General features: G+C 33.6%; 1 protein-coding gene across 3 annotated transcripts in view; it reads left to right on the top strand.

Annotated features, from left to right (window-relative positions):
- The window catches only part of LOC118553187 (protein diaphanous homolog 2), a 951,294-nt gene that overhangs the window by 266,315 nt on the left and 661,002 nt on the right, over positions 1-23,977 (top strand). For all 3 annotated transcript variants that reach the window (XM_078064453.1, XM_078064454.1, XM_078064452.1), the window contains 5 exons: positions 2,244-2,354; positions 7,465-7,583; positions 9,532-9,648; positions 12,409-12,527; positions 15,688-15,752. In XM_078064453.1, the coding sequence (XP_077920579.1) occupies positions 2,244-2,354; positions 7,465-7,583; positions 9,532-9,648; positions 12,409-12,527; positions 15,688-15,752 (531 nt within the window). The remainder of the gene's footprint in view (positions 1-2,243; positions 2,355-7,464; positions 7,584-9,531; positions 9,649-12,408; positions 12,528-15,687; positions 15,753-23,977) is intronic.

Here is a 23,977-nt window from a genome sequence, read left to right as displayed (position 1 = left end):
CCTGGGATCCAGCCCCGGGTAGAGCTCCCTGCTCAGCTGGGAGTCTGCTTCTCCCTCTCCCTCTGCCCATCCCCCCCCCCCCACTTGTATTCTCTCGCTTGCTCTCTCAAATAAATAAATAAATAAAATCTTTACAACAAAAGAGTATCACTTCAGGAGAAGATTTTGGAAAATGACATTTTGGTATGAGTATTCTGCTTATCTTATTTGTAATTAGATATCTGTTAGAATTTGATAAACAATAAATAGTACATTGATAAACCAGTGCCATTACCTGTTTAAATTACTGGCTTCAAAGTGTCTCCTAATTATTTTATACTGTAGTCAATGGATTCAATTTTTTTTTTTAGCATTCGCTTATATATTTATATATCATATGTAAAGTATGTAATAGCATTGCAGCATTTATCTTATTAAATGTAAAGTTATTTTGATGTTGATACCTTCATTAATTTTATTGACTTTTACTATTTTTATCATCTCCTGATATAAGTACTTTTATTTGTATAAAGGTACAATTCTAAGACTCATTTCCTTGTTTCCTATGGAAATGGTCTCTTGTAGGGTGTTAATACAAGCCATTAAGCTAGAATATCTTCTGGCAAAAACTCCTAGCAGATGGCAACTTTTCTCTCTATTAATTTTGGATTGGACATGTGCTTTGGCTTGTTTGGTCATGTTATAGTTGTAACATTGAACAAGGATCATTCAAGCAAATGCAATGATAATATAGCCCTGGACATGTACAATATACAAATTTATATCCCAGCCTATGGAAACTATATCAAGTATTACATATTTTCTTATTGTAAATAGAAAGATTAAGTAATCTATTAAGGTATAAGTGTCATAGTAACTTATTTGAAATGTGTTTTAAGGTAATGCCCATTCTTTGGCAAGTATTTAATTCGGAGTCTAAGTGTTTCATACTGACATTTGAGCTTTCATAGGTGTTGGACTACAGTGTTCAGTTGTCATTTAGATATCTAGTAATGTTAGAAACAATTTTAGTCATCACTTTTAAAGCATGCAACTTTTGATTTTTGAGCCTGGATGTAAGGTAGATGGACAAATCTCCCTAAAAGCAGCTTAGATGCATAAGATAATAGATATAAAAAAAGGAATATACCTTTTAATCTTTTCTTTCAACTTGAAAAAATAACTATTATAATGATAGGTCTGGACAAGTCAAGTCAAAATACATTTGAAATATTTTCTCTTGCTGATGTATTTTTCTCATACTAACTTTTGATTTTTTGTGTCGTCTTCTGTATATGCTTGACATCTTTACTAAATCTGGTATTTTCCAGGAGTCCCCTCGCAATCAGCTCTTTGAACACTGTACAGTATACTCATTCCATACTTTAAGAATAATCAATTTAAAGGTGCAACTCCTCACTTAACCTATTAAGTAGTTGCCTTAGACTTGAGCAGCATTTCCCAAAAATACTATCAGGAATAATTTATGGATCACCTGGCAGCTAGCATTTTGTTGATTCCCTTCTAGCTTGTAGTTACCAGAAAATAAGTCCCCTTTTATAATAGGGAACCTCAATATCGGATGAAAAACCAAACCTTTTTGACAGTGTCAGTGTAATTAATGAATCACCTTCACTTGAAAACAAGCCCTTATATTTACTTTGTCATGTAGTGCACATTAGCATTGGTGTGACAGTGCCTTCTAGTCGATCTTAATTCACTTGCATTCAGTTTTATACACAGTAAATTAATTAATCATGTATTTTAATACTCTATATTTTTTGCAAGTCCATCCCAATAATAGTATGGAGACAGTATAAATCAGTGTAATAATTTCTCTAAGTTATCACTGTTCTCTGTTTAATATCAGGGTACTTTTTTTGATTTATATTAGAAAAGTGTTTATAACCATATAGAATTGAGGCCAAGTGCACTTTGAGGACAGCTGAATATGAAAGATACATTTCATGATATTTTTAAAGGGCTCTATATGCAGATTTTTGGAACTTTAAGTTTCTCAGAGTTTAATATTCCTTCATATTATTTAGCAGATCATAGCAATACTTGACCATCCATCATATCTCCATTAGAATTATTCTGGGCATTAGAAACTTAATTTTGTTGTTTATGCTGTAAAGTCATAATCATCCATAAAATATATGTATGTATGCCTTTAGTTAATGGAAAAATAATGATCTGAATGCATTAAGTAAATATTTCCTTAATTAAAAGAATTTTTAACAAACTTTGATTTTTAATTGCAGGTGGCCTGCATGCAGTTTATAAATGCTCTTGTCACTTCACCTTATGAGCTTGATTTTAGAATACATTTAAGGAATGAATTCCTACGTTCGGGACTAAAAACAATGTTACCAGTAAGTTGAGTGTACACATTAAGTCTGCTGATGAACTTTAACATTTTTCTCTCTTTAGACAAAGTACTTGCAACAGAGTAGATAAATGTGCCTTGCTATATTTTCTTTTGTAAAGCATTAGACATTTTGCAAGCTCTTCTGTATTGCAGTAATAGCAGTCTTTATATACAACTGCTGATTCAGAATTCAGCTAGTGTGTCCAGAAGTGATGTGGGTGTTTTTTGTTTTTGTTTTTTGTTTTGTTTGTTTTCTTAAAGTCAAAAAGGAATTTCTTTGAATTTGAATACTGAGAACATAAAAGACTACTGCTTTTTCTTTTTCTGCAGCTTCAATTTTCATTTAAAAGTTTTTGCTTTCCTCTTTGATAACTTAGATTGGTATCATTTATATTCAGCATAAGTATCTATAGAATTTTGGTCAGTATATTCTAGATACTTGGGAATGGTATTCTTGCTACAGTGCTATGGAAACTTTTCTAAAAAACAGTTTTATTTCTTGAATGTGCATATATGTTCTAATTATGATACTGTTAAAACATTTTTGAAATAACTTTATAGGCTTGATCTGAGATAAATGAGGACACTTATTCTATAAACACAAATATAGCTAATGTGACTATATTTTATTTAGTATGTTAACTGAAGAGGGATTTTGTATAAAACTATGGCATTGTTAAGAGACATGTAAAGTCTAACTAGTCTCTTCATTTAAGCTACCCAGAGCACACCTGAATAAAAAGAAGCAAAAGGGAGTAAAAAACAAAACAAAACAAAAGAAATGTCAAGTAAGCATGTATATAATACTTAGAGTAGTAGAAATACCAAAATCAGGGAAATTTCCTGGTAGGAATGAGAGTGTAGCATGCATCTGTAACTTGTGTTCTGATAGTCTTAACTGAAAGTAGTTGAAACTTACATCATAAAATGAACCCTACAGTGAGTCTACTGAAACCCACTTTGATAAGATGTTTGATTTAGTCTATCTGGTTTTAGAAAGTTCTGTGTCAATTATACTTTGAATGGTACTTTAATCCATGACTTTAAAAAAACAGGGAATTGGTTGCAGTGAATCAAAGCAACATTTTAAGTGACCCATATGGAGGTTTAATATGCAGTTTACTAGGCACATTCACTAGTTACACATTTATTCTTGTTTTGTCAGAAATCTTTCCTCATGAAAAGTCTGTGGCTGTAGGTAGTTACAGATAATGTTATAATCTTGATTCTAGTGTGGCTTTTGAGTTACCTACTCATTGATTTCCATGCTTGTCCTCACTGGGGTGGTCCTCAGTTTCTGGGAGAGTATTAATGTCTTTGGACACTTGCTGGCTACAGGCGCTCCTTAGCATCCTCTACTCATTTACTAAGATGCCACATATTGTGCCTTAGTTGTTGCTATTACTCTTTCATCTTTTATTTCCCTGTATCTATTTATAATTGAATATTCATTTTCTGCCTTATACTACTGAATGTTTGATCAAAAAAACTGTTACTCTCATTTTAATTTATTTAAGTTGTCATCTTTTCAGAAAGAGAATGAATGGTAGCTCTTGTCCTTACCTTTTACTTTTCTCTGGTATATTCATCTTTGCTGGGTTCAGTGGTCTCATGGTATATTTGGTTACACTGACAGTGAAGATTTTGCAGCCGTCATTCTACGCTACACTTTCCCACTGGCCCTGTAGCTGTATATTAAGCCTCTTGTGGCACCATGTACTTCTTAATAAATGCATTCTTCATATATTTATCAGCTAGATTTTTCTTTAACTGTCACATCTCTTCAATCTGACCTGATTCCCAGAACTCAGTGATTCCTCAGCAAGAGAAAAGTAGGAAGTGTCATGTGTCTGCCTCCTAAAATTTTGGAATAGAACCTACAAGAATTCTCAGGGTTTTTTTTTTTTTTTTCTCCCTAAGACAATGGAGCAAAATATGGTTACATACAGCCCTGGTTCTCAACTAAAGAGGTTGGACATGTCCCTCTAAAGAGAATATATCAAAATCTTATTGAGGGTAAGGCAGATATGTTTGGTTTGAAAAGAAAAAAATCTTCCGCAGGTACTTCTTATAAATAAGATGAGAATCAGAATTCAGGCAGAAAGACCCAGAAGATTTAGAGATCCTTTCTTTAATACCATAGATTTCATGACTGATGTTGTTCTTGTAGTTTTATTATCACAATTTGGAACAAAGGTCAGAATGGTCATGCATTAATGTATATTAGATGTACCTGACATGTCAATTATTATCTAATGAACTCATTGTTTAATTTACTAAATATTTAAGCTTAAACCACTAGAATTTAGGGAGTATTAAACATCTGTATGCGTGCATTGAAGCTTAATAATATATTCATAGATGAATTTTTAACAGGAGGAGATGCTTAATTTTCTAGAATCTATCGTATTCAAAGCAGCAGATTAGATGTGGTTAAGGCTAATACAAATTGTTTGTACATGAAAAAAAAATAATTAGACCTATCTGGTTGTATGGAAGTGTTGAATCACTATATTCTACACCTGAAACTGTTATTACATTGTATGTTAACCAACTGGAATTTGAATAAAAACTTAATGATTCGGGAAGAATCATTCTTAATATTTCAATAACTCCTGAGACCATCGTAATAATATAGTACAGTAGAACTTTCTTCATCAGTAATCAGAATCCTCAAGACAAGGACAGTTATTTTAATTATATTCTGTAAAAATTTATTTTCAAAATTCACCTATCTCAATTGATAAATTATGGTGTTTAAAGGGAGTTTATACTTCATTTATATGGAATAAATTTGCTTTAGTAATTTGGGATTAGTGAGTTGTTATATACTATACAGTGATTTTTAAACTAGTATTTGCTCTATAGGTAACTCATATTGATTTCTTGTGAAGCTTTCTCCATCTGCCTTTTATTTAGTTAAATAAATTTAGAAAATATTAGGTAATTTAGATATGTGAAGGAACAAGATAGTAAGAAATCATGTCTGTAGGCAGCAGGCATTTTTATTTTAAAATACCAACAAACTCTTTCTTATTCTGTTGAAGACTCAATTTTGATTGCTTGACTGGTAATCAGTCATGTATTAGTAATAGAATTTCCTTTGAAGTACACCAAATTATAGAGATTTAATTATATGTTTTAGAGACTGCCAACAATGTTCCATATCCATAGAGCAATTATGTTTAAAAAAATAACTGAAACATATTTATAATATTTCACATTATTAATAGTTAATAATACTGTAATTCAGTAATATGATATTCTGCATTTTAAAGTATAAAACTTTAGTGATGCATTTCCATTTCCTTTTTTAGGATATCATATTTGTGCTATAGAAAAACTTTTTAATTAATTAAATGTTTATTTCATTAAGAATTTATAGATATATTTTTCAGGGTTTGATATTTTAATGAAAGGAAGTTTTATATATGTGTATATGTATATATGCATATCTGTTTATTTTAATGGAGACTATTAATAAATATAGGATTGCACTTATATATCTATGTTTTTATATTGTGCTATATATGTTCACATACTGTGTATATTTTATAACTAATATGTTGTCCTAATTAAAAACAGTTAAACATTTAACCAGTTATTTTTACAGAAAATAGTTATGCAGATTGAGCCCATGTTTTATAATGTTTTGATGCTAATTAAATGGCAGTATTTAAATTAGATTTTTCTGTTTTTCTAACATATTTAAAAGTATTCAAGTTTTGTAGTGAGCATCTAAGAAAGAACATATTGTGACAGAAGAATAAGGAAAAGTCTGTATTGTAAAATGTGTTAACAGTTGTTTCTGCAATGACCAGCATATTAGGTGTGTCTGGATTTTGCTCTTGTCTGACTGGAGTTCTTAAATCACCTGAAAATATGACCCACCAATTATAGATAATTTTGCATTCCAATAGATTTAAAAATGGAAAACTAGACCTAAAGCAAGTTACTAAAGAGGGAACTAAGTGTAAATACATTTATTTGTCATATATTTTATATGAAATTATATAGAAACATACTAAGTATTTTTATATGTTCTATATGTAAATTTTCAGTAAATTATTATATGAATGTTAGAAAAAATCTAGCAATTGCATAAATTTGCATTTGGCTTTTGTAATAGCCATTACATCTCCATTTATAATTGCTCTATTGAATAAAAATAGAAACAAGAAATGAATCCTGTTTTGTTTTATTGACCTAATTTGAAGTACACCATGCTTGCATTTCCTTTTAGAATTCAAGCTCAGCTCTGAAATCCTAGTCCCACTTTCATTATCACCCTTGAGCATCCACAGTTGGGATTATCGATTTGGGTTTTGAAAGCTGCAACTTAATGGACACTTATTAAAAGATATTCCAGGTGATATATATTAAGCCCAACAATCTCTAGTGTGGCATGCTTCCAAAGATTTTGTTCATACTATTATTTTTAAAAATTATCAGAGGTTTGTAATGCATGTGCTTATAATGTATTACAAAAACAAATCTTTGATGCCCAGGTTGGTATTTTGTGATTCGGCTAAGCAAAAATGAAAAGTGGGGGAGGAGGCTTGTCATGCAGCTTGATAAAAAATCCTGACGCCTTTTTGCTTCAAAATCACAAAATATCATTTAAAATAAAATCCTTTATACAACTTTCTACGCCATACTTGGGACTGTTGTGCTTGAATATATCCTTGCATTTATTCTTCATTAATACAATTGATCTATATTTTGCATTTTTCGCCAGAGGCATATGTGAATGTTCTAACTGCATGAGTTCTTTTGTGATCTTTGATTAGTGTATTTAGTCAAAAACAACAGCATTCAATTTGGGTTGTTAGCAATTAGTTCTCCCCTCCCTTTGTAAAAGTGATTGTTAATTTTTAATGTAAATAATCAAAACCTGGGGCATGAAAAGAAAATGCAATGAATGCAATGAGGTTCTTTTATTTTAAAATAGGAGAATACATAGTACATTTACTTTCTCAGAAAACCCTAAGTGCCTGGGCCAATATAAAATTGCTTTTGTGTATATAAATGAATAATAGTATCTGTGCTTTATTACCAAAATATGGTGTTGTCAAACTCTTACTCATTTGTTACATTTTATGTTTATATATTAGGATCTAAAAGAAAAAGAGAATGATGAACTTGATATTCAGTTGAAAGTATTTGATGAGAACAAAGAAGATGACCTAAATGAATTATCACACCGTCTCAATGACATTCGAGCAGAAATGGAATATCCTTTTGACAAACCATAAAAATAATTTTGCATGTATTGTGAAAAAAAGGATTTGTGGTTGATTTTGTGGACCATTATTAGAATTCTTGTTTGCCAGCCCAGTTTATATTCATTTATTTATATTAATACCTCACTATGATGCTGTCCTTGAGATTCATGTTGAGGAATTGTCAGATTGTCCTGATGATTTACACAAACTATACTGAAATCTGCACAGTGGCTTGCTGTATTATAGATATATTCAGCTCAATAGTCTTGAATAGACAAGAACCTAAGGCATATACCTCACATAAAAGAACTTGAGGGGAAAAGTTCACTGAGTTCATAAGTAACTGTAGGTAATACACTTCTTCAGTTTATTAAAAATGTACTCAAATGGTTTAGAGATACAATTCAATTCATATAAATGCCTTACTCTCAATCCAACTATTTTGGTTCCTTAGTGAAAAAAAAATGTTTAGATGTGATAGTATCTGACTATAACAAGGCTGTCTGGTAGAAGCATTTGAGTCAAATACAACTAGTGTATAATCTTCCTGTGGCAATGATATTATATGAAATGATTTTAGATTTAAAAGATGGTTGTCACAGCATTGCTGGCCATTTGTTTCACACTCAGTAAATTTCTTACTTATGGGTTTTGGGGAGATTGGGAAATACTTCAGAAATAAAATGACCTTTGAGGTGGAATTTTTCTCTGTTATATCTTTTTCCCTCTTCCTCCCCGCACTGCTCCCCCCCCCCCCCAAAAGCTGGAATATTCCTCTCCTTGAAACTTCTATAGTACTTTCTATCTGTCTTATTTATGTGCACTTCTGTGCCTCTATGAGATTGAGGGCAGAAGTTTTATGTTTCATCTTTTGCCTCCAGTGCTACTATTGAAGTATCTTATACGTAAGTATTGGATAAATGTGTGTGCAATGGCTAACTATGTTATTATTATAAGGGATCAATGCTAGTAATTTCTTATCCATCATTAGTGACTCTAGTCTACAGTCATTTCCATAATATTAAATGCTTTTTATATTAATATATATCTTGCTTCCTTGCTTTGTATAGATTTCTCTTATAATCAAACTTTACCATAATGCTATTTTGGGTTTCATTTTGTAATCACTTAAAAGACCTTATGAGACTTTAACACAACACTGTTACATGGGGTCTAAGAAATAATCCATCATATACTTAATTCTACTTCAGAGAAAATGTTGACATTTCAGATTATTTTTAGAATGTTGGATTACATTTCCTCTTCTACCTTTCTTTTACATTGATTTTCCAGGTCCTCAGTTTTATTACAAAAGTGAATCCAGCTTTGAAATTTGTTGTCTAGTTTATTAAAAGCATCTAAACTTTTTCCACTCTTTATATATCCTAAGAAAAATGTTTCAAGTTCTATTGTCTTTACTTTCCATTTTTACTAAATAATGGAATACAAATGAATGCAGACAATAACAATTTCACATTATTAAATATTTTATCAGTATAAAATAAAACTGGTTTGTGATATTTTAGCAGTCCATAGAATGTTTCATTACCTTCTATATTATGTGGTGGTGAAAATAGAGGAGTAGTGGCTTACATGAATAATGTAGGTCCTCTATCACAGCCACGGGAAGATCAAGAGTAAACTGTTTTCTCTAATAGCACTGCTGTTCCAGTCATACTACTGTCATCTGTAATTTATAATGAATAACTGATCGCTTAAGGTTTCGATGATTAAATGGTCTTGGAAATATTCTTTAAGTCTGTTTCTCTCATTAAAAGATGAAAGGGATTCCATAGGTTAAATTTATTTATGTAAATTTAAAAATACTGGAGTTGAAGGTTTAGAAACAATAAGGGAAACAAAATGGTACATCAGTGTTTTAAAAAATGAAGCTGCTTTTGTTATGAATGGAAATTTCATTAAGGGCTTTAATTTTTTTCCTTTACTTACTTTCACTGATATGAATGAAGTGTATCATCTTCTATATAATATGTTGAAGGACACTGCTGCTGAAAATTACTTATTATCCATTCTACAACATTTTTTGCTCATCAGAAATGATTATTATGTCAGGTAAGAGGCGGTTCTGAGAGTACTAGTATTTGTGTAATTTGAATTCGGTATTTAAGGAAAACTAATAATGTAGTTCATGCTAGGTACTGTATGCATATATATGTACATACATAGTATATAAGAGTTTGATGACTTAGCATAACGTATTTTAGAAGCTGTGAATTTATTTTTAATTGGGCCAAAAGGATCTATTTATAAAACTGGATACCCCAGTGACAGGACATTTAGTAGCAAAGAACCCAACATATTTTACTGGCCTTGTGATGAATTTTCTTTGCTAGATAATGATAGCACGGAATAAGCACTGAAGTGTCTGCGGTGGAACTTTTAAGTTCATGTACATTTTATTTTATTTTTTTAAGTTCACGTCCATTTTAACAAGTTAGGTTTTACTTTTCTCCTTTCTAGTATTTATTTAATACTAGATGTGATCTTAGTTAAGAAAATAATACTAATATTTCAGCTTTATATCCAGTAATATAATTCTTCAAGATAAATGATTATGATGAAAATAAAGTTAGAAGTTTCAGAGTCTAGTAACTGCAAATATATCTGAAAACCAGAAAGTTAGAGAAAGGTTTCTGAGTGACTGAAATTATCTATAAGCTGTGGTCATGATCTTATATTTAACTATTCAAGAGACTCTTAGTTGTTCTTCATACTCTAATATGCATGAAATTCTGGCAACCTAGGTTCTCTGATTTCTCAAAATTTGCTTGATTAAATGGTAAAGGCAGGCAACCATGTGTCAGGTATAGTTGCAACAAAGATGACAGTTCTAAAATTATATAGAAAACTATTATAGTTCAGACTTTTACAATAATTCATGGACATCATGATGTTACAGAGACATAGAAAAGTGGTTAAAAGGCAACCCTATCGGGTCCCCTCCCTCTTTGGGAGCTTTGTACTGTCTCTTTGCTATGGCTCAATAAACTTTGCTTTGCTACCCACCAAAAAAAAAAAAAAAAGAAAGGAAAAAAAAAAGAAAAAAAAAATATGCTGTTTTCTTAAAGCAGAAAATATGGTAATTAAAATGTTGTTTTCTAATGTTCTGGCAATTAAGTGGGTACTGTGCTTATGGGTACACAGTTACCTAGGGAAATAATTTTCGTGAAACCATCCATTTCTCAGTAACTTTCAATATATAAGTAGTTACTCTAATTATGACATCTTTTTCATCCTGAGAACATAGATGTGAAGTAGAAGTGTGACCAGCACTTTTATTATACTTCGAGATAATTAACATGGCCTTAAAGAGAACACTTGTGTTTTCCTTGTTTACCCAAAGAGTCATTTACTAGACTGATTATAATCCAATATTATTTATCCAAGAACTGTTGATGACTTGAAAAAGCCTAAAATGGGTTAATATATATTACTATTTATTCTTACTCTTGAGGCCAGCCCCATGACAAAAGACATATAAGAGCCATTAGACTCTGTTTGGCTTTGTTTGCAAACTTTTAGTAGGTTGGCTAGTTATCAGCACACTAATCTTAAGGATGTTTATGTCATAATTTCTCTATGCAGTATTTCTTTCTGATGTTTCTCTGTTGAATTTACTGGCCACTGATAAATACTAAATTTTCCCTGAATTTTAATGCAAAAAGTGACTTTAAAAAATTTTTGAACTATGCAAGTAGTTATTTTTTAAGGCCAGAATTATCTTGATAGATTACAAAATTAGGATATGTTTAAAAACGTTCGATACTTTGAATGAATTCAGGCTATGGCCATGCATATTAAGTGTGTATGCTTCTATAAAATGAATCTTAAACACGTGCATAAATAGATCTTTGGAATATTGTGGGTCAGTCTAGTTTTGTAAGCTATTATAGCTAATCTTGAGTTAAAGTGTTGTAGTAAATTTAAGACATTGCCACCTAATGCCAAGATACTCATCCCTTACCGAAACTGAAAACTTTGTAGAGGCTTAGAACCATTTCTATATCCATGGATATAGAACTAACAGGTCATTTGTTTTCATTAACTTTAGGAACAATAAGTTAGTAGATAAGATTGGTAAGTATCTTTGTACACAGGCATGAATTCCTAAAAACTAGAGTATTAAGTCACTAAGTGTTCACAATTGATTACATTATGATAGGTTTTATACTATAATGTCCAGACCATCGTTAAGTTTAGGCATAATTCTCTTAAGGGAATGCAATGGCTAGAAAGAGTTCTTTTTTTTTTTTTTTTTTTTTTTTTATAAAGATTTTATTTATTTATTTGACAGAGAGACAGCGAGAGCAGGAACACAAGCAGGGGGAATGGGAGAGGGAGAAGCAGGCTTCTTGCCGAGCAGGGAGCCCGATGTGGGACTCGATCCCAGGACCCTGGGATCATGACCTGAGCCGAAGGCAGACGCCTAACGACTGAGCCACCCAGGCGCCCTAGAAAGAGTTCTTTTAACAGTGCTAGAAAAAGACTTAGTTCTTTTATCATGCTGAACCACTTTTTTAAAGAGTTTATGTATTTATTTACTTGAGATAGAGAGAAAGAGAGGGAGAGACAGCATGAGCGAGGGGAAGGACAGAGGGAGAAGGGGAGAATTTCAAGCAGACTCCGCACTGAGCATGCAGCCCCCACAAGGTGGGGGGGCATCGATTTCGTGACCCTGAGATCATGACCTGAGCCAAAATCAAGTGTCGGATGCTTAACCAACTGAGCCACCCAGGTGCCCCTGAACCACCTCTTAAGAAAATTGGCTTGTATAGGTAGAAAAGATATTCAAGAATACTTTCTCTCTTTCAGGCCACAGTATTACAAAATAATTGAGGAGTGCGTTTCACAGATAGTGCTGCACTGCAGTGGTATGGACCCAGATTTCAAGTATAGGCAAAGATTAGACATTGATTTCACGCATCTGATAGGTATGTAATATTATCCCCAATGTCCTTTGATTGTGTTTCATTCTCTTCTGTATAATACTTTTTGAAGGTAGTGCTCTCACTGAACTTCCTTTATTAAAATCTGGTAAGTCATTGTGTCTGTGAGTACTCAATCACTATAATTGTTAATTATGTTGATCATGAGAGTTCTGCTTGTGTGGTTGAAAATATTAAGCTATTTGATAAGTTTTAATGCTCTTGAATTCAGTTTAAAATCAGTGGCGCACACACACATAGGAAAAACATGTTATTATAGATGAATGCTTTGCTCTTTAGAAACATGACTCTGAAATCCTTTGATTCAGTTTATATTGGCACCTCGGTGGTTTTATAGAAATCACATGTGCAATAGATATTAGTGTTCAAGTTTGAGAAAGGAAATACAGGCTTACTTCAGTAACTTAAGACCTTTTAATTCTATCAAAGTAGATCAATTTATAATTTTTGTAGACCTTAAAGCTAGGAAAGAATTTAAGGTGATGATGTTCATCTACTTGGAGCACTAAGGAAATGAACTTATATCGTCCTAGACTACTAGTTAGCTGTACTTTCTGGAACAGTCTCTGAAGGATAATGTGAAACCTCTCTTGTGAAATATGCTATGTTATATGACATTACAGTTAAACAGTTTTTATACCTAATTAAAATCACTATTGCTAAGATTTGGGCATGAACTCATTTGTCTTGTCTTTAAAGGAAGAAAACAACAGCTGTGGAATGCCAATTATATATTATTGTTCACTCCATAGCACAAGGCAGACTCACAGTAATATTCAAAGATGAATTCCTTATTATTATTATGTATTATTTTCTGATTTTAAAACCAATGCTCATTTATTCCAAGTAATCTAGAGGCTTATGTAAGTGACAGAATAAACCACCAATCTCACTTTTCAGCTCAGTACATTCCACCACCATTACTCACTTTTTGGCTAAGTACATTTTCTTATATCTTGTTTTTTTTTTTTTAATCTCTCTATATGCTGATTTTTAATGGAGTTTTATAGTATGAAAATTTTTTCATGTTACCCTTCAAAATGTGACTTTGAATGTCTGTATAATATTCCATTTTATGGAATATCATAACCATCTTGACCAGTCCTTTCTTATTGTACATCTAGATTGTTTTCAGGTTTTTGCAATTATAAATGAATCTGCTATGAACATTCTTTGCATAAATGTTTGCCTTTTTCTTGCCATTTCCTTAGGATTGATTCCTGTAATTGAGGATATGATCTTTGAAAGGCCATATGCTTTTCAGAAAGTGTACATCAATTTACCTTCCCTAAGAATTAATGTAAATGCTGGCTTCCATGCAAATTTGATAATAAGCTTGATAAACTCATTAGTTTATTTCATATTTTGTTGAGAATGTTTTAAGGGAGTACTCTGTTGATTTTGACTAGCTCTTTCAGTGTTCAGTAGACATTTGTTTTTTGTGTACTGTGTGCTAGGTATGTACAGGTGTGTATTGTTAGCACTGGGGTTGGGGGAGATGAAGGCATTGAGTGAGAGAGAATAGAGCTTCAGAAACCCATTATTACCTTATCCATGCGTTATCTCTGGTCGTGAACAAATCATTTAACTTCTCTGCTTTAGTTTTATCAACTGTAAATTCAGATTAGTCAAATATATGCATGGTTCTGAATATTTTATGGTTAGAGGACTTTTTCTGATGAATACTTCAGAACTTTGATCAGAGCCACACACATGTGCATAAATGCAAAAATTAGCAGGTGCTTCAAGAACTTATAGGAAATCAATGGATCTTGATTTTAAAGTCACCTGGACTTGAGGAACATAGAGTCTCTTCACAATTCTGTAAGTCTAGTATTTTTCATAAATTCGATCAAATTCTTGCCCAAAACTCTTCAGTACCTTCCCACTGAAATTTAAATCAAGATCATTATCAACCATTGACAGCACAGCAGGGATCTGCCCCCTCTTTGTCTCATCATTTACCAATTTCCACCTTAGTTCTTTACACACAGTTCTTTAAAAAACAAAACAAAACAAAACAAAACTTTATTGAGGTGTACTTGACATGAGAAAGACTATCCATTATTAAGAACATAATTTGATAGATTTTGATATTTGTATGTGTACTTAAAACCATCACCACAGCCAAGATGATAAACATTTCTATCACTCTCAAGTTTCTGTGTTCTCCTTTGTAATCTCTCCTTCCCATGCCTCCCCATCTCTCCCCATCCTGAGATAATCACTGATCTGTTTTCTCTTACTATAGATTATATAGGATGTACACTCTTTTTGTCTGGCTTCTTTCATGTAGTGTAATTGTTTTGAATTTCCTTCATGTTGTTTTAGTGCATGTATCGATAGTTTATTCCTTTTTATAAGTGAGTAGTATTCTAGCATATGGATATACTGCAATTTGTATATACATTTACTTGTTGATGGACATTTGGGTTCTTCCTAGTTTTTGGCTATTACAAATAAAGCTGTCATGAATCTTCATATACAAGGGTACTGATATATGTTTTCATTTCTTTTTGGGTGAATAAATAGGTGTGGAATGGCTAGATATGTAATAGAGTCATATATGTAATAATAAGAATATTACCAAAATGAGGTTCTTCAGTTATTTACATTCTGGAATATTTGATTAGAGCTGAGAAATTTAATATTTATTTCCTTATTTGCATAATACATTCTGCCCCATATCAGAATTACCTAAGTGAAATCTTTCTGTAGAAAACCTGAATTAATGAATGCTATTGTATCCCCCATTCTAGCCTTATTTTAAAGGTCATTTTAAGTCTTAATAATCTTAAGAATAGATTCTTTGTCACCTCTCCACCCATAGTAAACTGCAAAAAAATTTAAAGAATTATATTATTGTAAAAGTTGGGAAATGCTTGAATACCTCTAAAATGATGATGATTTAGTCAAATACATTCTTGAATGCTTGGTTTTGTGACTCAACAATACTATCATTGAATTCAGTTAGTATGCAAAAAAATTGTGGTAGTTTATGTTTTATGTGTAGTATAGGTCAATTTACCTTTAATAGCAATTGACATAAAAATGATTGTCTACATAGAACTTACAGGCTGGCAGTCATCTTTTGCCCAGAGATCTGATGCAATAATTTCTAATCATTTTTTGTCAATCTTAATAGATTCTTGTGTGAACAAGGCAAAAGTTGAAGAAAGTGAACAAAAAGCAGTGGAATTTTCAAAGAAGGTAAGGCTTATGTTAGCCATAATTGTTAAATTAATAATTTATTTACAATGTGTATTTTATCTTCTTTATGTGAGGCTTTATAAATGTTTCAGTTTTATAGTACTTCATGTTTCTGGATTAAAACAGAGCCACAGAATATTGATTTCATTCCTGATAAGATAAAGTTGCTACTGTTCCCTCCTCATGACCTTTAATTTATTATGGAAGAAAAACACTAGCTATATTCTACCAGAGTGATAAATGAAATAAAATTAGTTTATTGGAAGGATATAGTTTGAAGCAATCAACCAAAATCTATTCCCCTCATTGCTTTCTTGCAGTTCTCACTTACAATATGTAGCTCCTTTGGAGAACTGTTAGATTTTTAGCTAGTCTAACCTATTATTGCTATTTAAAGACAGTGCTATTAAATAGCAACAGAATGACATAGTGTTTTATCTCTTTCTGTCTCTCTCTGCTTAGATTTATCTTCTTTGAATTTTATAATTACCACTTTTAAATGGTTCTGCAACTTCATGTAGGCTTGGTGGAATTTGAGGTTCCCCTTTCTTTGTATGTTAATGCCTTATGTAAATACAAATTTTATGGCTGTGTTAATTTTATTTGGATTTCAGGTTATCTTTTCCTTGTTTCATGAAAGCATAACTACAGTTGTACTAGTTTCTACCAAAAGTTGAATTTTTTTTTCTAGATCCTATGAAGCATTAGTATAGTATTTCTCTCCTATTGGTGCAGGGAGAAGGATTGAAGCACAAGTCTAAAAACTCCAGTTTTCAGCCTTCTGACAGCAAGATAAAGTTCTTACATATTGCTGTCTCTTCAAAGTTATGACTTACCTTGGAGATTAGATAATCGCTTTTGCTATCAGTCTAGAAATTATAGAGTATTACTGAAGTTACTTCAGGGCATCTGAAGAAATGTCTTTGCTCTTTCAGTTACTAGATTAGATTTTCAGAGCTTGAGCATAAAATGTTTGTGTGAAGTTGTCATTTTTATTGGTGGAAGAAAATGCACGCTTTTTAATAGACCTTTATATTTGTAATGTTCTTGTTTTAAGTAGCACATTTAAAATTCCCTTTGAAAATCTTAAGAGTCTCCTTAATTTTTCACTGACACTTTGATTAGACACCACAAGACTGGCGCAAACTGTGATGATCTGTCTGGTAAAATCTGTAAGCATATATTATGGGAAATGGAGTCCTGAAATAATTTTTAAGAAAAAGCATTTCAGTGTTTAGTGCTTTATTCTCATCTCCAACGTTTAGAATGAAAACATGTATGGTCTCCCAGTGGTTATCTGAATGCCTTCTCTTATTCTGGGTGATTTTAAGAGGCTATATAAAGTAGTAAAAAATGTAGGGTGGCTAGAATGAGAAGCAGTAGTTGTAAGATCTGATCTTAGCTTTTCCACAAATTAGCTGTGACTTTAAGTAAGCTACTTACTCTCTTTGGATCTTAATTTTGTCATCATTAAAAGAAGAGGATATGTTTAGTGGCCTTGTAAAAAGTCTTCCAACCTGCTTATCTCAGACTTCTGTGGGTTTATAGATTAAGATCACATTAAATTACAAGCAGAAACATTGCATGCCTCTTTTTAAATGTACAAATAAATAATTTATAGAGGAAAGCTGTACAGTTTGTATCATGCTTAAAAAATACACAGAAGAATCTAACATTGGGAGGGAGGATGGAAATAGAGAGTAAGTCTTAACATGAATAGTATAGTGCAGTTAAAAAAGCATCTTCTCAGTGACCTAGGAAACATGGTTATTTACTAACTGTGGAGGATCTGGGGTGGTTTGAAATTTTTAAAGATTAGAAACAATTTGGACTAACCTCTGTGGAACATTTTCTATGAATGCAAGTAGAGAGGAATAAAAGAATTAGTTAGCATTTCATGTTTGACCCAGACACTATTGTAATCCAATTCCATTACCTGTTCTTTCTTCAGACTTGGATTGGTTTGACATTTTTTAATTTCCAAAGGTAAAATCTATGAGGATGAATATTTATTAACAGTGAAAATACTTTTTTATTGTTCCACAAACTCTAAAGACAATTCTGGAGAGTAAGATGTATCAAATTTAGAAACAGAAATAATATAATTGGAAAAATATATTGCCTTCTAAAATGACTTGAAGTGACATTGATAATAAAGGGCATATATTCAATAGATGAATATAAGCAGTATTTACTCTATGTATGCAGGCTTGTTTGTTTCGGCTTGGTGCCCTGACTGAGGTTAGGGATGGGCAGGATGCAGTAAATGGATATTCACCATTGAGATGGTCTCTCCTGCTTAGCACACCATTATGAATGTATGTATGTATGTATATATGTATGTTTCAAGTTTTTCTTTAAATTCTAGTTAGTTAACATATAGTGTAATATTAGTTTGCAGTAGAATTTAGTGACTCATCACTTACATATAACACCCAGTGCTCATCACAAGTGATGCCCTCCTTAATACCCATCACCAATTTAGCCCATCGCACCCCACCTCCCCTCCAGCAACCCTCAGTTTGTTCTCCTTAGCTAAGAGTGTCTCTTATGGTTTGCCTTCCTCTCTTTTTAAATTTTCTTTCCCTTATGTTCATCTGTTTTGTTTCTTAAATTCCACATATGAGTGAAATCATACAGTATTTCCTTCTCTGACTGACTGAACTCACATAGCATAGTACACTCTAGCTCCATCCACGTCCCTGCAAATGGCAAGATTTCATCCTTTTGATGACTAATATTCCATATATATGTGTGTGTACACACACACCACATCTTCTTTATCCATTCATCAGTCAGTGGACATTTGGGCTGTTTCCATAATTTGGCTATTGTTGATAATGCTGTTATAAACATCTGGGTGCATGTGCCCTTTTGATTCAGTATTTGTGTATCCTTTGGGATACTAATACTTAGTAGTGCAATTGCTGGGTCGTAGGGTAGTTTGATTTTTAACTTTTTGAGGAACCTGCATACTGTTTTCCAGAGTGACTGTACCAGCTTGGATTCCCACCAACAGTGTAAGAGGGTTCCCCTTTCTCTGCATCCTCACTACCATCTGCTATTCCCTGTGCTGTTAATTTTAGCTGTTCTGACCATTGTGAAGTGGTATGTCATTGTAGTTTTGATTTGTATTTCCCTGACAATGAGTGATGTACAGCATATTTTCATGTGTCTGTTGGCCGTCTGTATGTCTTCTTTGAAAAAATGTCTATTCATGTCTTCTGCCCATTTCTTAACTGGATTATTTGTTTTTTGGGTGTTAAGTTTCATAAGCTCTTTATAGATTTTGGATACTAATCTTTTATTACATGTGCCATTTGCAAATATCTTCACCCATTCCAAAGTTCACCTTTTAGTTTTGTTGATTGTTTCCTTCACTGTGAAGAAGCTTCTTATCTTGGAAAAGTACCAATAGTTAATTTTTGCTTTTGTTTCTTTTGCCTCTGGTGGACATGTCCAGTAACAGGTTGCTATAGTTGATGTCAAAGAGGTTGCTGCCTGTGTTTTCCTCTAGGATTTTGATGGCTACCTATCTCACATTTAGGTCTTTAATCTATTTTGAATTTATTTTTGTGTATGTTGTAAGAAAGTGGTCCAGTTTCATTCTTTTACATGATGCTGCCCAGTTTTCCCAACAGCATTTGTTGAAGAAACTGTCTTTTTTCCATTGGATAATCTTTCCTCCTTTATCAACGATTTGTTGCGCGTATGGTTGTGGGTCCATTTCTGGGTTTATTAATTAATCTGTTTCATTAGTTGGTGTATCTGTTTTTGTGACAGTACCATACTATCATAATGACTATAGCTTTGTAATAGAGTTTGAAGTCCAGAATTGTGAAGTCTGAATCTTTGCTTTGCTTTTTCAAGATTGTTTTGGCTGTTTGGGGTCTTTTGTGGTTCCATACAAATTTAAAGATTGCTTGTTCTAGCTCTGTGAAAAATGCTGATAGTATTTTGATAGAGATTGCATTGAATGTGTAGATTGCTTTGCATAGTATAGACATTTAACAATATTCTTCCAATCCATCAGCATGTAATGTTTTTCCATTTCTTTGTGTTCTCTTCAATTTTTTTCATATGTGTTCTATAGTTTTGAGAGTACAGATCGTTAACCTCTTTGGTTAGGGTTATTCCTATGTATCTTATGGCTTTTGGTGCAATTGAATATGGGATCATTTTCTTGATTTCTCTTTCTGTTTCTTCATTATTGGTGTATAGAAATGCAACATGTTTCTGTACGTTGATTTTGTATCCTGTGATTTTACTGAATTCGTGTATCCACACTGGCAATTTTTTGGTTCAGTCTTTTGGCTTTTCCACATTAAAAAAAAATGTAGTCTATGAAGAGTGAAAGTTTGACTTCTTCCTTGCCAATTTGGATGCGTTTTATTGTATTATTGCTGAGGCTAGGACTTCCAGCACTATGTTGAACAAATGATGAGAGTGGACATCCCTGTCGTGTTTCTGACCTTAGAGGAGAAGCTTTTAGTTTTTCCACATTTAGGATGATATTAGCTGTGGGTCCTTCATATATAGTCTTTATGATATTGAGATATGTTTCCTCTATCTCTACTTTGTTGAGGTTTTTTATCAAGAATGGATCCAGTACTTTGTCACATGCTTTTTCTGCATCTCTTGAGAGGATCATATGGTTGTTATCCTTTCTTTTATTAAGGTGGTATATCACGTTGATTGATTTGTGAATATTGAACCACCCTTGCAGCCCAGGAATAAATCCCACTTGACTGTGGTGAATGATTTTTTTTAATGTATGTTGGATTTGTTTTGCTAGTGTTTTGATGAAAACTTTTGCATCCATGTTCATGAGGAATATTGGTTATGTATTCTCTTTTTTAGTGGGATGTTTGTCTAGTTTTGGAATTGAGGTAATGCTGGCCTCATAGAATGAGTTTGGAAGTTTTCCTTCCATTTCTATTTTTTGGAACAGTTTGAGAAGAATAGGTATTAACTCTTCTTTAAATGTCTGGTAGAATTCCCCTGGGAAGCCATCTGCCCCCCCAGTGTTTTGTTTGTTGGGAGTTTTTTGATTTCTGATTCAATTTCTTCTCTGGTTATCAGTCTGTTTAAGTTTTTTATTTCTTCCTATTTTAGTTTTGGTGGTTTATATGTGTTTAGAAATTTATCTATTTCTTCCGCATTGCCCCATTTGTCAGCATAAAGTTTTTCATAATATTCTCTTATAGCTGTGTTTCTGTGGTGGTGATTGTGATCTAGCCTCTCTCATTTGTGATTTTATTTATTTGGTTCCTTTCTCTTTTCTTTTTGAGAAGTCTGGTAGGGGTTTATCAATTTTATTCTTTCAAGGAATCAGCTCCTAATGTCATTGATATGTTCTACTGTTTTTTTATTTCTATATCATTTATTTCTGCTCTAATGTTTATTATTTCCCTTCTGCTGGCTTTAGGCTTCATTTGCAGTTCCTTTTATAGCTCCTTTACGTGTAAGGTTAGTTTGTGTATTTGAGAGTTTTTTGCTTCTTGAGGTAGGCCTGTATTGATTCCCTCTTATGACAGCTTTTACTGCATCCCAAAGGTTTTAGAATGTCATGTTTTTAATCCATTCTGATATTCTGTGTCTTTTGATTGGAGCATTTAGTTCTTTGACATTCAGAATAATTATTGATAGATATGAATTTTGCACCATTGTATTACTTGTAAAGTTGTCATTTCTGGAGATTTTCTCTGTTCCTTTCCAGTCTTTGTTACCTTTGGTCTTCTCTTTCCTACTCAAAGCATCCCCTTTAATATTTTTTGCTGGGTTGGTTTAGTGGTCATGAGCTTCTTTAGTTTTTGTTTTTCTGGGAAACTCTTTATCTCTCTTTCTATTCTTAATGAGATCCTTGCTGGATAGAATATTCTTAGCTGCATATTTTTTTGTTTTCAGCATGTTGAATATATCATGCCACACTCTTCTGGCCTGCCAAGTTTCTGTGGAAATGTCCATTGCTAACCTTATTTGTCTTCCCTTGTACGTTTTAGATTTATTTTCCCTTGATGCTTTTAGGATTTTTTCCTTATCTCTATATTTTGTAAATTTTACTATGATATGTCTTGGTGTTTGCCTGCTTTTGTTGATTTTGGTCAGTATTCTCTGTGCCTTCTAGATAAGGATTTCTGTTTTGTTCCCCAGATTAGGGAATTTTTCTGCTGTTATTTCAATTAAATTTTATGCCCTGTTTTTCTCTCTTCTTCTTCTGAGACTCCTATAATACAAATGTTATTGTGGTTTGTGGACTCTGCTAAATTCCCTAGGTCTACATTCATGATCGAACATTTTTCTTTCCTTCTTTTTAACTTCATTATTTTCCATAGCTTTATCTTCTGTATCGCTTCTTTGTTCCCCTGCTTCTTCCATCCTTGTGGATAATTACACACAGTGGGTTTCACATCTCGGCTATAGCATTTTTTATTTTGGCCTGACTAGTTTTTCAGTCTTTTATCTCTGTGATAAGGGACTCCCTGATGTCTTCTGTCATTTTCTCAAGCCGAGATAGTATCCTTATGAATTTCTCTTAAATTCTGAATCAGGTATATTACTTGTATCTGTTTCTAGTAGATCCCTGACCATGACCTTTTCTTGGTCTTTCTTTTTGGATGAATTCCTCCATTTTGGTATTTGGTCTAGGTCTCTGTCTTCTTCTGTGTGTTAGTAAAGCCTGATATGTTTCCTGTTCATGAGAGTAATAGCTTTATTAAGGAGAGGTCATATACACTCCAGTGCCTGACACTTCAGGAACTGCTTCTGGTGTATGCTGTGTACACTCTGCTGCTGTTTTTTGGCTGCTTTTCCCCCAGGTCAGTCCTCTGCAGAGTTTCTCCTTGCCTCAAATGGGGAGTGTTTGGATCTTGTGCATTATGTGTTGAGTTTTTCCTAGGTGTGCTCTGGTCTGCTTGTTAAAAGAGTCGTGATCCTCTTTCCATTAGAGTTGAAGCTTTGTAGTACTCTATGGTCAGTAGACTTGGTGCATGTGGGGCATTTGTGCTGGTGTTCTGGGGGTGTGCCCCCCTGCACTGGTTCTCAGGCACACTTGCCCTCGTAAAGAAGCTTCTGCAGAGCACAGGGTGGTGGGGCTTGGTGTAGGCGCCTCAGGCCTCTGCTGTGTGGGGAGTTCATGCTTGCCAGTGTCTGGGAATCCCTGACAGAGGAGCGAAAAGTCTCTTCTTGTGTGTTCCAGGCTTCCCTCAAATCCCTGCATTCACCCTTCATGTATCCAGGCCAATTACCTCCCCAGCAGTGCAGGGCACCTGTCTTTTATCTCAGGCACATCAGTTGAGTTTCAAAACTCATAACTTATGGTATCTGTTAAGCATGGACCCATGCTGATCCTCTGAGGGAGTGTCACACCACCCTGGGGCTGGCGTCAGTTTGTCCCATAAGTGCAATTGCACCAACAGGCAGGAGCTTGAAGTTTAGAAAGTGCAGCAGAAAGCCAGCATACAGGTTAGCTGCCCTCAGCAGCTGTCTCTTTCCCTATGCTAAGGAACTGGGCAGCACAATGCCACCTGATGGCTCTTTTGTCCCTGGAGAGGCATTGCCTCCTCTAGCAGATACACTCCAAGAAGGAGGAACTTTCTCTTCTAGTGCATCCTAGGGGATCCTCGGGTTGTGCCATCTGCTCCCAGGCCTCTGCCTCCTACACAGGTGTACCACTGCATCCCCCAGGCTCCACAATGGCCATGGTGCAGACTTCTAAATCTTAAGTCTTTTAGCTCTGCTGGTTGTAAAAACTCATGATAATCAGCCCCTCTCATTTTCCCAGTGTATGGTTTTGGGGAAGTGTTCTTGGTGTGTGATCCTCTGTGCACTTCGTGCTTTCTCTCTTTCACTCTTCCACTCTGTTTCCTCTGTCCATGATTTGGGCTCCCTCCCCTCTACAGCATCTGTAATTCTTTATTACCCTAAATCACGTCTCTGTACCTCCTACCTTCCACAGTGTGGCTCTTCTCTTCCTGTAGTTGTGCAGTTTGGTCTCTCAGTCCTCTTAGTGATTTCTTGAATTCATAAAGATTTGATATTCATGTGGTTGTATTTGAAGGTTGAGGCAAACATTGGTTCCCCTCCTCCTCCGCCATCTTAACTCCTTCCCCCAACACATCTTAATTTAACCTCTCATTTTCTCTCTTTTTGTATTTTATGCAGGTGTTTTGGTTAAACATCTGAAGGAGAATTCCATTTAGGCTATCCATATATCATTCTACTGT

Source organism: Halichoerus grypus, chromosome X, assembly GCF_964656455.1.
Source record: "Halichoerus grypus chromosome X, mHalGry1.hap1.1, whole genome shotgun sequence".
Taxonomy (NCBI): domain Eukaryota; kingdom Metazoa; phylum Chordata; class Mammalia; order Carnivora; family Phocidae; genus Halichoerus; species Halichoerus grypus.
The sequence above is the reverse complement of the archived record's forward strand: the minus strand, read 5'-3'. Positions and strand labels throughout refer to the sequence as shown.